This window comes from Erythranthe guttata, chromosome 7 (genome assembly GCF_056151865.1).
Source record: "Erythranthe guttata isolate IM_541 chromosome 7, IM_541, whole genome shotgun sequence".
Taxonomy (NCBI): Eukaryota; Viridiplantae; Streptophyta; class Magnoliopsida; order Lamiales; family Phrymaceae; genus Erythranthe; species Erythranthe guttata.
The window spans coordinates 14,497,341-14,511,643 of record NC_142539.1 but is presented as its reverse complement, the minus strand read 5'-3'; the positions used below and the strand labels follow the sequence as shown (position 1 = coordinate 14,511,643).

The 14,303-nt window shown below is 36.3% G+C and overlaps 2 protein-coding genes across 3 annotated transcripts; one reads left to right on the top strand and one right to left on the bottom strand.

The window, feature by feature from the left end:
• Positions 1 to 715: 715 nt before the first annotated feature.
• Positions 716 to 5,136, top strand: LOC105950614 (acyl-coenzyme A thioesterase 2, chloroplastic). Its single transcript, XM_012973985.2, has 5 exons — positions 716 to 1,410; positions 2,714 to 2,891; positions 3,230 to 3,699; positions 4,553 to 4,681; positions 4,885 to 5,136. The coding sequence occupies exons 1-5, from the start codon at positions 844 to 846 to the stop codon at positions 5,032 to 5,034; spliced, it is 1,494 nt and encodes a 497-aa protein (XP_012829439.1). The 5' UTR covers positions 716 to 843; the 3' UTR covers positions 5,035 to 5,136.
• Positions 5,137 to 5,731: 595 nt separating this feature from the next.
• On the bottom strand, positions 5,732 to 10,622 carry LOC105950567 (formin-like protein 2). Of its 2 annotated transcripts, XR_016032307.1 has the most exons (5): positions 8,911 to 10,622; positions 8,548 to 8,747; positions 8,054 to 8,298; positions 6,627 to 7,539; positions 5,732 to 5,829 (listed from the first exon to the last, which is right to left on the bottom strand). XR_016032307.1 is itself a non-coding variant. In XM_012973934.2 (4 exons), the coding sequence occupies exons 1-4, from the start codon at positions 10,419 to 10,421 to the stop codon at positions 6,724 to 6,726; spliced, it is 2,772 nt and encodes a 923-aa protein (XP_012829388.2). In that variant the 5' UTR covers positions 10,422 to 10,622; the 3' UTR covers positions 6,536 to 6,723. The 2 variants fall into 2 exon arrangements, 1 of the variants encoding a protein (XP_012829388.2); XM_012973934.2 differs by lacking the exon at positions 5,732 to 5,829 and having other exon boundaries at positions 6,536 to 7,539.
• Between the last annotated feature and the right edge of the window lie 3,681 nt (positions 10,623 to 14,303).

Here is a 14,303-nt window from a genome sequence, read left to right as displayed (position 1 = left end):
CAAGTCATTAGGTGGTTACCGATTCAGATCAAAATACACAGCTTATTCATCCAGAGGTTATGCTGAATGGTTATTAGACTAATTTATCCCCACAAGAAAATGATATTACAATATTTAGCTCTCCTGCGACGTGAGTCTTGCCATTTACTTTTTTTCCCCTTTTAAATATACTAAATGTAATTGTATGTATTGGTTCAATTCTCAATGTAATTTACCACTTTATGTTTGATATTTATAGTGAAAGGTTTTAGAATTAAATTTACTTTATACGTACTTATTTTCACTAAATTAATAATATAACAATTACTAGGTTTATTGTTACAATTATGTTTTTATGAGTTATATATAGTTATAATATTGTTATTAAGTAAACATTATTCATTATTTTGTTTGTAAATAAACTTATATGTTCAATGATTTGAAGGTTAATATGGTAAAATTTTATCATTTAGACATAATAAAATTTCCAGTTACAGAACAAACTTAAACGTTCAACATTGAATATTCAGATACGGTATTAGCCATTCAGTCTGTGTATTCAGCATTATTGGAGATATTAATATTAAATGATACATTTCACTAACAGCTTAAACTTTTGGTTAAGATGGTTATTCAATAAGCATTCAGTATTCAGTGCTTAATTTTATCAAACATGTCCTTATTCAGTGCAGTTTACGTAGCTGATTTATGAGCTATTATACGAAAATAGTATTTTATTATTTTTGTCGAAAATAAGTGGCCTAGTAGTCCCCAAAATAGCGCCTTGAATGAAGAAGCTACCAAATAAAAAATCAGAAAAATTTCCACTTTTGTTTTCTTCTGCAGAATTGAAAACAAAAATTCATGAAACCTCCAATCAGAAAACCAGGTCCTCAATTCCTACACAACAAACAAACACCTCATTCAAGAATTCATGGCAGAATTCCTCACTCTTCATCCACGAATCAAGAATCGCCCAACCCACCAAGAAACGGATCCCCTCTCGCCAGATTCCTCGACCCATTTCGAAACCCGAAACCCATTTCCCAATTCGACAAATCGGCGCACAAATTCACCCAAAGAATTTCATTTTCATCATCCGCCGCGAATCCGCCGTTGGGGGCGGAGGCCCCCATCGACGCGGGATCTTCGATAAGAAAGCCCAGCAGTTTATGGCCGGGAATGTACCATTCCCCTGTAACAAACGCGCTGTGGGAAGCTAGATCGAAAATGTATGAGGGTCCCACCGGAAGTGATTCTCCGGCGAGTGAACTGGTGGCGAAAACTCCGGCGAAGAGTCGGACGAGTATTCTGTACAAATTCTCGAGTGATTATATACTGAGGGAGCAGTATCGGAATCCGTGGAGTGAGATTAGGCTGGGTAAATTGCTTGAAGATCTTGATGCTTTGGCTGGAACCATTTCGTTCAAGGTAGATTTCGTATTTTCTCGATTCGGGAAATTACAGTTTTCATCCCTCAAGTTTGTTCCGATTTCATATTTGGTCCTCCATGTTTGTAAAAAAACATATTTGGTCCTTCATGTTCCAATAAGTTAAGGTTCATTCCGTCAATTTACCGATAGTCTGTTAGTTAAGGCAGGGACGGGCAGACGCTTGATTCCGTTAGTTTTAACGGGAGATTGACGGGACTGACTAAACATATTGATTTTTTAAACATAAGGGACCAAATGTGTTTTTTTGTGAACATGGGACCAAATGTGAAATCGGTGCAAACTTGAGGGGTAAAAACTGTATTTTTTCCATTCTCGATTGCTTTTATTTAGGGCAAATTGCATATCACTATCTGCAAATTCTAATTTTCGCACTTTACCCCTATTGTTTTTTAAAGTGAATGTTTGTCCCCTTCAAAATGTTATTCTTGCTGCACGTTCCCCCATAGCAAAACTCCAATGGATTATTCATCGCAATTGAGTATTTTTGTTGCACATTGCCTCTTTAAAACACTATTTTTTTTTTGCATGTCCCCTTTAAAATGATATTTTTGTTGCACAATGCGCTAAAAAAATTGGCTTTTGGGGCAAAGTGCATCCAAAATAATATTTCGAAGGGGGATTATCCATTTTTTGAATTTCTAGGGGAGGAAAGTGCGAAAATGGAAAATTTATAGGTGGTGGAGTGCATTTTGTCCTTATATTTAAATCAGGTAGAAATTAACCAAATTTCAACCACCCTCAACTATGAATTTTCTTACATTTTCACTCTTATGATGTCAAGTTCAATATAATCTTCTAGACTCCGTGGAATGTTCCGTACTTTGTACTTATTTTTGTGCAAAAATGCAGTTTTTGATGCACCTAATTTGATATTTACAAACCAAGAGACACATGTTATGATCATCTTATTTCAAAATGTGGAGCTCCAATGAGATAAAACATATACAAACTGGAGAATATTCAACATAATTTAGAAAATTCCACTAAATTCTTACGGTAGACGTGTAAGAAGATACATAGTTGAGGGGTGGTTATAATTACTGAAACACCATGGTTTGTTTTCTAATTTGACCTTATCTCGTGGGTGGCCGTAATTACCCAATAGAAAAATAACGAAGGTGTTTGGGAAATTTGATGAAATTGTAAGTTATATGAGGTGATGTGAGCATGTCGAACTTGTCTATCGCGGGAATGTAATCAAGAAAACGCAGAGTCGTTTTCTTGATTCATTGTTCTCATCTTTTTCGTTTTTTTGTTTTTTTTGTTATGTACCGTACCAGCATTGTGCATGTGAAGATAGTTCGACGAGGTCATTAATACTCGTTACAGCCTCAGTAGACAAAATGGTCCTAAGAAAACCGATTCGAGTGGACAGTGATCTAACAATAGCAGGTGCTGTTACTTGGGTTGGCCGATCTTCCATGGAGATTCAACTCGAAGTCACTCAGTCCTCTCAAGGTATATTCTTCCGACATCAGAATAATGTCATTTTTCTTTTCTAAACGTAATGATTTTATACACGTGATTAATCATATTCATTACTAAATCTACATGAGTAATTCTACCGTATAATTTCGTACTTATCGCGCAATTTCAGATGTAAATTATGTGTATAAGTTTAAGAATAACTGATCTTGTTTTTAATTTGAGCATTATCTGGAATTTAATTTCTATCAAGATTTATTTATTACACTACTCTTTTTTCACTAAAAAAACGTACGTTCATATTTTAGTGTTTTGAATAATAGAAGAAAAAGAATCAGTAAATCGAATTGTTTTCATTTGTTTTATTACAGAAACAGCCGATACCTCAGATGCAGTTGCTCTTACAGCAAACTTCACATTTGTGGCGCGTGATTCCAACACTGGAAAATCAGCCATAATTAACCAAATCGCCCCGGAAACGGAAAAGGAAAAATTGGTCTGGAAAGAAGCGGAAGAAAGGAACAAGTTAAGGAAAAAGAAGAAAGGCGAACAGAAGAAAGAAATCAACGATGAGGAAATGAATAGGCTGAACGAGTTACTATCCGAGAGCCGTGTCTTTTGCGATATGCCAGTTTTAGCGGATCGAGATAGTATACTTATAAAAGAAACTCGCCTTCAGAATTCTTTGATGTGTCAGCCGCAGCAAAGGAATATCCACGGAAGGATTTTCGGAGGATTTTTAATGCGGAGAGCTTTCGAATTGGCTTTTGCAACTGCTTATGCTTTTGCTGGTAGTTCGCCTTGCTTCGTCGAAGTTGATCATGTTGATTTCCTTAAACCGGTACGTAGAATAATATTTTATATATATATATATATATATATATATATATATATATATATATATATAGGGTAAATTACGGCCACCCCTGAAGTAAGGTCAAATTACGAAAAAAAAACCCTCACGTTTTGGGTAATTACAACCACCCCTCAACTATGAAACTTCTTACACGTCCGCCCTTGTGGTGCCAAATTTAGTGGAATCTTCTAGATTATTTGGAATATTCTCTAGTTTGTACCCGTTTTATCCGAGTCGAGCTCCACATTTTGAAACGAAATGATCATAAAATGTGTTTCTCGACTTGTAAATATCAAATTGTGGTGTATCTGCATTTTTGCACAAAACGAGTACATTTTTGCACAAAACGAGTACAAATTAGAGAATATTCTGTTGAAGTTGGCTTCATTTGGATGGATTTGAAGTTAGAGATTCCAAATTCGTAATACGAAATCCATTAACTTATTACACGCATGGTAATTTGGATTAAATTGGATTGGATTGGATTGGCCTCATGTTGAATTCTTTATGTTTATTATATTTCTTTTTAGGAATCGAAAATTGGGAATTGGAATAAAAAATGCTTCGATTCGAAGACGTAACCGGGTGGCGGGTTCTATGGTTATTGGATTTAATTCCTAAAAATCTAGTTCCTATGTATTAGAGCACCATAAGAGAGTTGATTGAGAAGTTCCGATATAGATATTTTACTTATAACTTGTTAGAAACTTGTCTGTGTGAATATGAATTTCTTAGTCTCGTTCACAAATTCCTCGTTTTCTTGCCTATTTTATTTTTATGCCTTCTGACATGTATTTTTTATCATTATTTTTTTTATTTTATTTTTTTGCTGATACAGGTTGATGTTGGAAATTTCCTGCGTTTCAATTCGTGCGTGTTATATACAGAGCTTGAGAATCCAGCTAAGCCTATGATCAATGTCGAAGTTGTTGCTCATGTTATGAGGCCCGAGCTCCGATCCAGTGAGGTCAGCGCTATACTTATTGTCTGCGTCTTCTCTCTCTCTCTCTCTCTCTCTCTCTCTCTCTCTCTCTCTCTCTCTCTCTCTCTCTCTCTCTCTCTCTCTCTCTCTCTCTCTCTCTCTCTCTCACGCGCACACACACACATACACACACACACGCATGTTCATTATTATTAAACTTATTCGGGGATTATGTTTTTGGTTGTTAGGTATCGAATAAGTTCTACTTCACGTTCACGGTCGACTCAGATGCGGTGAAAAATGGTCAGGGAATTCGGAATGTGGTTCCTGCAACGGAGGAGGAAGCGCGACGAGTTATTGAACGTATGGATGCTGAGAGGTCATGGAATTCTTCTTAAGTAAAATAAAAGAAACTAAACATACTTAAATTGCATTGTTATACATTTGAAATTTGGATAGAGAATCAAATGAAAATGTGGGAGATGGGGTGTTTTTTGTTATTTTGCCTACATTTAGGGGGTTTTCGTAATTTATCCTTATTTTAAGTAACTTCCTAAATGCCTTCGTTTTAACCTTTAAAATTTAGGATAAATTACAACCACCCCTGAGGTATGATAAAATTACGAAAAGCCCTCTCATGTTTGGATAATTACAACTACTCCCTCAACTATGAATCTTATTACACGTCCACCCTTATGGTATCAAATTCAATATAATCATCTAGATTACGTGGAATGTGCTCTAATTTGTACACGTTTAGTGTAAAAAATATACAGTTTTTGATGCACCAAAATCAGATATGTACAAGTCAAAAAACACATACTATGATCATCTTGCTTCAAAATGTGGAGCTCGAATAGGATAAAACGGGTACAAAAGTGATAATATTCCATATAATCAAGAAGATTCCACTAAATTTGAAACCACAAGAATGGAAGTGTAAGAAAATTTTTAGTTGAGGAATTTATTGTAATTACCCAAACAAGAGGGATGGCTTCGTAATTTTTATCATACCTCAAGGGTCGTTGTAATTTACCCTATATTTTAAAATAAATAATAATCTATGAGCAACTCCTAAAATTTGCAAGCTAGTCCTTGGCTAATTAAGACAAATCATATTATATAAGTAGTCACTTAACAAATATTATTACATTATTACATACAAGGTTATACAAACCCCCATTACAAAAAGGCTGCGGCTATATGCAAGACTAATTCCACTTGTGCAAGACCAAATTAAAATTTTCAATGTATAAATACTATAATACCCTTATTTATTAAAAAAATAAAAAATTCCAAATATGCAAGACCAAAAATTCAAAAACACAAAAAACCCTATCACAAGACCACAAAACAACAAGACCAACTATCATCTTCTCCATCTTCCAAAACCCACAAGACCTTTCTCCTTCCTCCTCCATTAACCCACAAAACCTAGAAATTCAAAATCATCAAAACTCAACAAATCTTACAAAGATGGCAAGTATGGAGTCATGAGACATCAAAATAGAAGATTCTACGATGGAAGAACCCAAGAATGTATGCATTTATGGGTTTTTTTTAGCTAGAATATCGATTTTCCAAAAATTCTCCCGCGCAAACGAATTCGACATGTACAGGTCGAATTTTACAGCTAAAAATCGACATTTAGATGTCGATTTTGAGGTATAAAATTCGACATTTAGATGTCGATTTTGAGGTATAAAATTCGACATTTGAATTTGTGCTATAAATTCGACATGTCAATGTCGATTTTTACCTATGAAATTCGACGCTTAAGTGTCGATTTGTAGCATAGTTTTTCGACACCTTGGTGTCGATTTTTGTTTTTTTCTCATTATTTGTATTTGGTCTTACATGAGAAAAAAAAGCCAATTTAATTTATGGGCATACTTGTCATTCCATCTTAATAAAATAGAATCTTTTGGAATCTTTCTTTAATTTGGTCTTGCACAAGTGGAATGAGTATTGCATATAGCCACAGCCTTACAAAAATCCTCTACATAACAATTCTCCTCTTTCATTACATAATTAGCAAATGTGAAATGTAAAAATTCCATGGCAGAACAGAGAAAAACCGAACACAGCTAAAACGAGGACGAGCTTTCATCGTCGGACGAACTAGATTGCTGCTTCTGCATTTCAACAAATCGAGGAAACAAAACCTGGTCAATTCCCTGATCAACATGCGTTTGACTTTTTCGATCGGAATTCACCATGCTCCGCTCGTTTATCTTCCCAACATCTTTACAGACACGATCGAGGATAAACAGAAAATCCCGAACGACCAAGAACAACCTCAACGGACGAGATTCTTCCTTATTATAACCGGAGTCGCCGTGAAAATACTCGGTCAACCCTTTGACCATCGAGAGTGCTATACCCTCTTTCGCTTGAATATTCGCAATCTCATTCTCCGCCTTCTTCAAGAACTCCTTCATAAAATCGGAAAAAACTCCTCCGACTAATTCGTTCAATTTCGTAACATCAACAATCTTGCTAATTCCTTTAGCTAATTTCGCCACGTCATTGGTTAGAACTTCCGCATCCATAGCGGCGGCTTTCTTCACATTCGTGAGCTCTCCGCTCAATCCGGAAACTACTTGAAGACCTAGCTTTCGAAACTCGACCTCGTCTCGGAGGGTATTTTGGGTATTTTCAGAGTTTGGGTTGTGGTTGGATACGCGGGACCCTTCGACTTTGATGATTTCTTGGACGACGAAATGAAGAAGGGTGGTTTTTCCGTCGGCGCCCTTTACGTCGACGAGCTTGAGAAGTGTGTCGAGCTTGAAGGCATGAGCGTCTCCTCGGTTGGTTCCGATATTCATTCGGTTTCCGGTTTTGAGGACTGCTTCTAGTAGCTTCCGGAACATTCTGCTGCTCTTCAGTTCTTTACAAGCTGACTGCGTATTCAAGGGGGGAAATTTTTGAATGTTCGACTCGTAATTACATCGTAATTACATCGTCACGTTATAATGTTATACATGCACTTTGTGTATGACTATAAAATGTGGAAATTGAAAAGGAATTTTTCGAATTCCGCAGACCCCGAAAGGAATATTCCCAATTTTAGAACAATATTTGTCATTCCGAAATTTGAAAGTTGGGATTTCGATTTCTATATATTTTCGCAACGTAATTGAAAATATATACGGAAAATTGGATTTTTTTTTTTTTGAAAATTTCACTTATAACACGAATATTATTATGTATTTTATATCATAGGTGACTAAATAATGAAAATTCCAAATTCTGCAATTCCAATCCAAAAAAATTCGATTTTGGAACAAGTTTTTTTTGGAACAGAATTGGAATTCGTTTTTTTATATACATATATCACGAACATAATTTAATTCAAAATAAAATATAAAACTATTTTATTTAAATAAAATTTCCGAGTTGAATAGATTTATTTACCTCAAGTGTGTCGAACGACCTCTTAAGATGCTCGACATCCGAATCGAAGTTAGCTATATAAAGCATAGCATCAATCCTCTTAAATGCGAAAGGAATATCGAGCACTGCCTTGAGAAACGCCTCCGCGCTACCTAACTTAAACGGCGATTCGTCTTTGAATTCCTTCAATTTTCGCTCTTCCTCTTTAGTCGGCGCCATCTTTAATAAACTCTCTAGAAGCTCCGTACCAAGTGCATCCGCATTTCCTATTTCATCAATTTAAAAAATAAATAATGATATATATATAGTTAAAACTCTATAAATTAATACAGTCGCGAGGAAATTCTATTAATTTAGCAAAATTATTAAATTATCGAGTTAATAATTTAACATGTTTTCACCGAGTCGAGACCGAGAGAAACTATTATTTAATCAAGGTTTTTAATTTCCATGAGTATTAATTTATCGAGATTCTACTGTATATAAAATAAAAAATACTTAAAACATGTAGTCACCTTCTAGAAGGGCTTCACAAACTTCGTCGACGGTTACATTAAGAGCACGCAATAGAATAGAAATGTTTTGGGATTTCTTCGGGTCGAGTACGAGAGTTTCTTGGTTCAATTCTTGAAATATATGACGCCGTACACCGTCTTTCGAATTCGCATTAGTGGAATTCACCATAAATAGAGTCTCGATCATTTCTTCGTTGAGCCTACAAATCGAAATCGGCACTCCAAAAACTTTAAATCTAATAAAAGCAAATAAAAATCCTTATGCAGATAAAAACCTATATAAATCAATATAGTCGGGACTTGGGATTAACAAAATTCTATTATTTTTTAGCGAAATATTAAATTATCGAAAAAGAATCTTACTGAAAAGAACTGGATTTAAGCTGATCCCAAACCATAGCTCTGTCTGAACAAGCTCTTACTTTATCCCAATGCAAAGGCTTCAGCTTTGGCTTCATTATTTCTTCATTTTTTAAAATCTCAGGTGAAATACCGAAACTACCCTTCTCCCCGTTCACGTTCTGTACAGCTTTTCTGGAGGAAGGTGCCACCAGCTCCGGCGGCCCAGTTGGTGGGGCGTACTCCCAGAACCTCGCCGAAGGCGGCGGCGGTGGTGGTGGAGGAGGTGCTGCTTTTCCTATGCCGGAAAAATCGGAAGCACGAGGAGAGCAGTCGCGTGTGCTGGCGCCGTCGGTGGATGATGGTGAAAATACCGAAAATGCCCTTGGTGGCTCCCGCGGCGGTGGAGGAGGGATGAACCGCGGCGGTGGGGCCGTGGGGAAGTTGACTAAGCTGTCTGGTGATTTTGACTGTATGCTTTGTGGGCTGCCGGAGTTGAGTATGAGTGATGGGCTGTTGTCGGCGGAGGAGTTGCAGTTCAGTGCGTTTAAGCTTCTGCTTTTGCTGAACTCGTTGCCGCCGTGTTTGAGCGGCGGCGATAGTTTTGTGGAGGCTCTGGGTGAAAAGAATTCTTCTTCTTCATCTTCATCTTCTTCTTGGTTGTTAGTGTGTTGATCTTCTTCTGATGAAGCGCCGACGTGGGTTTTATTTGGGTGGGAGGGCTGACGTGGCAGTGGTGGTAGAGGGTGGAGCTCCGGCGAGCCGAGTCTTTGGTAGTTCATTGACGGGGGAAGGGGGGCAGCCCCCCCCTTTGAGTCATTTTGTTGGCGGCCCAGGTAATTATCTGGGTCTCTGGAGCTGACGAGTGTGCCGAGGTAGAGGAACTCGGCGGAGGTGGAGGTCGGGGTGGGGGTGTGGCGGGGGAACAGCGGCGGTGGTGGTTTCTTGCTGTTGGTGGTGGTGGGGATGGTGGTGGTGGTGGTGGTGGTGGTGTCGGAGGGGGTTGTGTTGGGAGGGAAGAGGCGGAGACTGTCGGTTTTGAGGGGTTTGTGGTTGTGGTGGTGGTGGCGGCGGCGGAGGAGGAGGAGGAGGAGGGTGGCGGAGATAAGGAAGGAGAAGAGGGAGACGAAGACGATGAGGGAGATGAGTTTGATGGGTTTGTGGGAGGAGTTTGATGAGGTGGATGGGAGGACGAGGGAGGAGATGTTGGCGGGGAAGGTGGCGAAAGCTGTGGTGGGGGACGGCGGCGTAGGCGGCGGCGGCGGAGAAGGGAAGAATGGGAAGAATGGGTTCTGGGTGGTGGTGGTGGAATCGGGTGGTGGGAGTGTGGAGAAAGGGTATTTGGGCTGTTGTGGTTGTGGTTGAGGAGTGGGGGAGGGGAATGGTGGTTGAGAAATGGTGGGGGGTTGGTCGAGTGAGAAGAATGGGTGGTGGAGCAGCCGTCGGTGGCGGTGGTTGGTGGCGGCGGCGGCAGCGGTGGAGGACAGAAGGAGGAGTGTGAAAATAGTGGTGGTTTGGAGGTGTAAATGGAGCATTTTCTTTTTTGGTTGAGTATTCAGTATGCTGTAACACTAGTCTTTGCTCCGGTGACGGCGGCGGCGGCGGCGGTGGTGGTGGTGGTGGTGGTGGTGGAGGAGAAATAGAACCGCCGGTCCGGAGTTTGTGCAGAGAGTTGTGAGGCGCCAACTGTGTGTAATTAATTTTGTCTTTTGACCTCAACAAAAAGAAAAGGGGGTGAAAAGAAATAACAGGGGGAAATAAAAAAGGAGGAAATAGTGGTAAGGCAGCGACTATTTACAAGACGAAATTTACTTAGTGCAAGACTAATTTAATTTTTTTTATTAAATTCAGTATAAAAAGACTATAATAACCTTAATAAAATACAAACAAAAAAAATTATTTTATTAATTTTCTTTTGCAAGACCAATTTAAAAAAAATTAATAAAACAAAAAGAAAAAAGAAATTGAATTGACAAAATCAAAACGAGGAGGGAAGATTGAAGAAAACAAAAAAAAATCAATTGCAGCAAAACACCGTTCGTCGCCCCGTCGCCCGCCGCCCCGTCGCCGTCGCCCCGTCGTCGTCGCCGTCGCCGTTGAAGTCCACCGCCGTCGCCCGTCGCCGTTGAACTCCGTTGTTGCCCCAACCCCGCCACAACAATCTCACGAAAAATAAGTAAAAATTACTTTTTGAATTAACTTTTTTTTGAGAAATAAATGTGATAAATATGATTTTATTGTTAGAATAATGAATTCAAGTCGTTTTAGAACATAGTTGATGATTCTAGGGTTCGATTGTAGCACTATTGTTGAAGGAGTTGCGGTTTTACAAAAATCGACCTGTACTTGTCGTTTTATTGGAAAATTTTCGACACACTGGCGTCGAAATATCCGCTTAATATCGACACCAGAATGTCGATAATTTCAATATAATTCGACAGTTAATGAGTGTCGAATTATTTTGACATTTTCGACACTGCAGTGTCGATATAAAGCTGATATTTCGACCTGTACATGTCGATTTTTTTGTACGTGAAATGAGGTGCGAAAAACGAGAAAAACGATCACAAAGTACAATATTTCTTACCTCTTTGTGTTCTTCGACCTTAGAATCCTCCATATTTATGTCTTGTGTATCCATAATATCGTTCTTTTCAAGTTTTAGTAAGATTTGAGGGTTTTATGTGATAAGGGTTTTGGAGAATATGGAAGATTTTTTTGTGGAAAAAAATTTGTAAAATGAGGGTGAAGAAGAAGATGTTGGTGTTTTGTTGGGTGAGTGAGTTCCCTCTCTTTTTTATTTTTTTTTTATTCTTTTTTTGTATTTTTTTTGGTCTTGCAATAGCAATTAACTTAATTTAAATTAATAATATCTAAATTATTATTGGGGTTATATTTGTAATTTCCAGTCTTGATCTTAGTAAATTTATTTATATTTTGGTCTTGCATGAAGTAAGGTCTTGCACTTAGTAATTTTCGTCTTGCAAATATCTGCAGCCTAGTGGTAAAGTTAATGTAATTTTGTTAAATATTTCCAATTTTTATAAAATATATTTTTTTAAATTAACATGAACAAGTTTTATTCACCATATTATAAATGACAACAATACAAATTAGGGAGAATCACATTATTCATTACATAATTATATGTAGTATGTACTATTAAAAAAAACATTATTCAAAGGAGAAAAAAGATTGGTTAATAATTAAGGGTTGAAATTGTAACGAAATTTTTACATTCCACCTGTGTATTTTGATTTGAATATCTCCGAGTTATAACCAACTTTTGAAAAATTTGTTTTATTAAAATTTAGGGTAAACTACAGTCACCTCTGAGGTAATGTCAAATTACGATAAAACTCCTCATATTTGAGTAGTTACAACTACTATTGATTTTATTTACACGTCTACCCTTGCGGTATTAGATTTAGAAGAATATTATGCAGTTTGTATCCGTTTCATCCTATTAGAGCTCTACATTTTGAAATAATCTACATTTTAAATAAGATAATCATAAGATATACTTATTGATTTATAAATATGGTATATCAAAAAATTATTTTTGGAAGTTGATTCGATCAATTTATTACCCCTAAAAATAAATGCAAGTAAAGAAGAGAGGTGGCTAAAAAGTAGTGGGAAAAGGAAGTTGGAATGGAGATAACTATTATGAGTGTGAAGAATAGATTTTAAGAAGAGGTTAAATTAATGACTGACATGCACAAAATATTGTCCTTTGGGATTTGCAACTCTCTCTGTTAAACTAATATTTTATTTCATCACTTCCTTCGACATGTTCCATCAAAAAACAAAAGAAAAAAAAAGTTTCTTTAACATGTATATATAAAGTTTATATATATGGTAAATTGCGGTGGTTAAATTACAAAAATACCCCTCTTGTTCGGGTAATTATATCCACCCCTCCTTTTAAATATATTTACATAAAATTTATATAATTGGTTATTTACCGAATCAAATTGTATATTCAGTTCGGTGAACGGTATGAAATATTTGCGTACCGAACTTTTGGTTCAGTTTTATCGGATTAACATCCCTAAATTTGCCTCTGAAGAGGTCTTTTCGTAAGATAATACATAGTTAAAGAGGATTGCTGTAATTACTCAAACAGGTGAGAGGTTTTCCTAATTTGACAATAACTCAGGAGTGGCCGTAATTTGCCCTGAATATTATCAGTCATTATTGAAGTAAAAAATACTAAAATGAAAATAGAACTAACTTTCAAGTATTACTTTTTAAATTTTGTAATTCTTGGGAAATTTCATGCCAAATTAAAATAAATAACCAAGTATATAAAAAGGTTGAAAATGGAAAGAAGTTTTGATTTTCGCCAAATTTTCAATTTCAGAACAATATTTGTCATTTTTTATCATAAAAATTCCATTTTTTTTCCTTATTACGAATACTTTTTTTTTATCAAAACTAGAATATAAACGAGACTTTGATTTCTTAATCCATTTTTCTTAAATAATTCCAAGTATTCAAAAATAATTATTATATACACTTATAATATCAATATTATTATGCAGCGCATATTGTATGTGAATAAAAAATTGAATTTTTTGGTCAATCAAAAAAATTGATTTTCGAATTTTTCTTTAATTTACAACTTTTTTCAAAAATAAAATAAAAATAAAATTGGAATTATTTTTATTATTATTGAAACTTAAAATTATTTATTTTCTTAAATTTCAAATTTAATCCATTAGATTTTGACCAATATACACATAGGTACAAAAAGTGAAAAGAAAAATAATGTGAGTGATGGCCAGCTATATGGACTGTGAATCTGCAACTGTGGGGTATGTACTATGGTATATAAGAGAATCATGAAAAGGGGCATTTTGGTATTTTCGCACAATTACTTCGTTTTGCGTGTGTTTGATAAAGGGATTTATTTTTTTCTGATTTTTGGGGTTTTTTTGTCAAGACATGCAAACATTTGTTGGTTTTCATGCTTTTTTCATGCGGTGGGGGTGAATCTCTGACCCACGCTCTTATTGTTAGTGTGCACTCCACGCTCTCCTTTCATTTTTTTTAGCAAATTTCACTTCACCCCTTGTACTCTAACTTAGTTTCACTATGCCCCTTCTACTATGAAATATATCTCATTACTCCCTTCTACTTAAATTATTGCATCAATTCACTCTTGTTTTGAAATTTAATATTTATAATCGCATATAAGTTTCGAAGCCTCCAATTTTTTTTTTTGCCCACATTAAAACGTGATCTTTGAAATTCCAACTATGGACCCAAATCTTCGAAACCTTTATGTTCGTGCAAAATTAGACTGAAAATTTCAATCGTTCGAGTCTTGTTTGGAAAAAAAATTGAAATTGTTATCGATTCACATTTTTGTTGGGAGCAAAAATTAATTGACGATGACGTGGTAGTTTTCA

What these genes read in the sequence shown, in the direction of transcription:
- LOC105950614 (XM_012973985.2), top strand. Translation starts at nt 844, where the DNA reads ATGAAACCTCCAATCAGAAAACCAGGTCCTCAATTCCTACACAACAAA. An exon ending in AGTCACTCAGTCCTCTCAAG is followed by an intron (nt 2,892 to 3,229) that starts GTATATTCTTCC and finishes GTTTTATTACAG; the next exon opens with AAACAGCCGATACCTCAGAT. An exon ending in CCGAGCTCCGATCCAGTGAG is followed by an intron (nt 4,682 to 4,884) that starts GTCAGCGCTATA and finishes TTTGGTTGTTAG; the next exon opens with GTATCGAATAAGTTCTACTT.
- LOC105950567 (XM_012973934.2), bottom strand. Translation starts at nt 10,421, where the DNA reads ATGCTCCATTTACACCTCCAAACCACCACTATTTTCACACTCCTCCTT. An exon ending in TTGTGAAGCCCTTCTAGAAG is followed by an intron (nt 8,299 to 8,547) that starts GTGACTACATGT and finishes TTGATGAAATAG; the next exon opens with GAAATGCGGATGCACTTGGT. An exon ending in GGTCGTTCGACACACTTGAG is followed by an intron (nt 7,540 to 8,053) that starts GTAAATAAATCT and finishes TTGAATACGCAG; the next exon opens with TCAGCTTGTAAAGAACTGAA.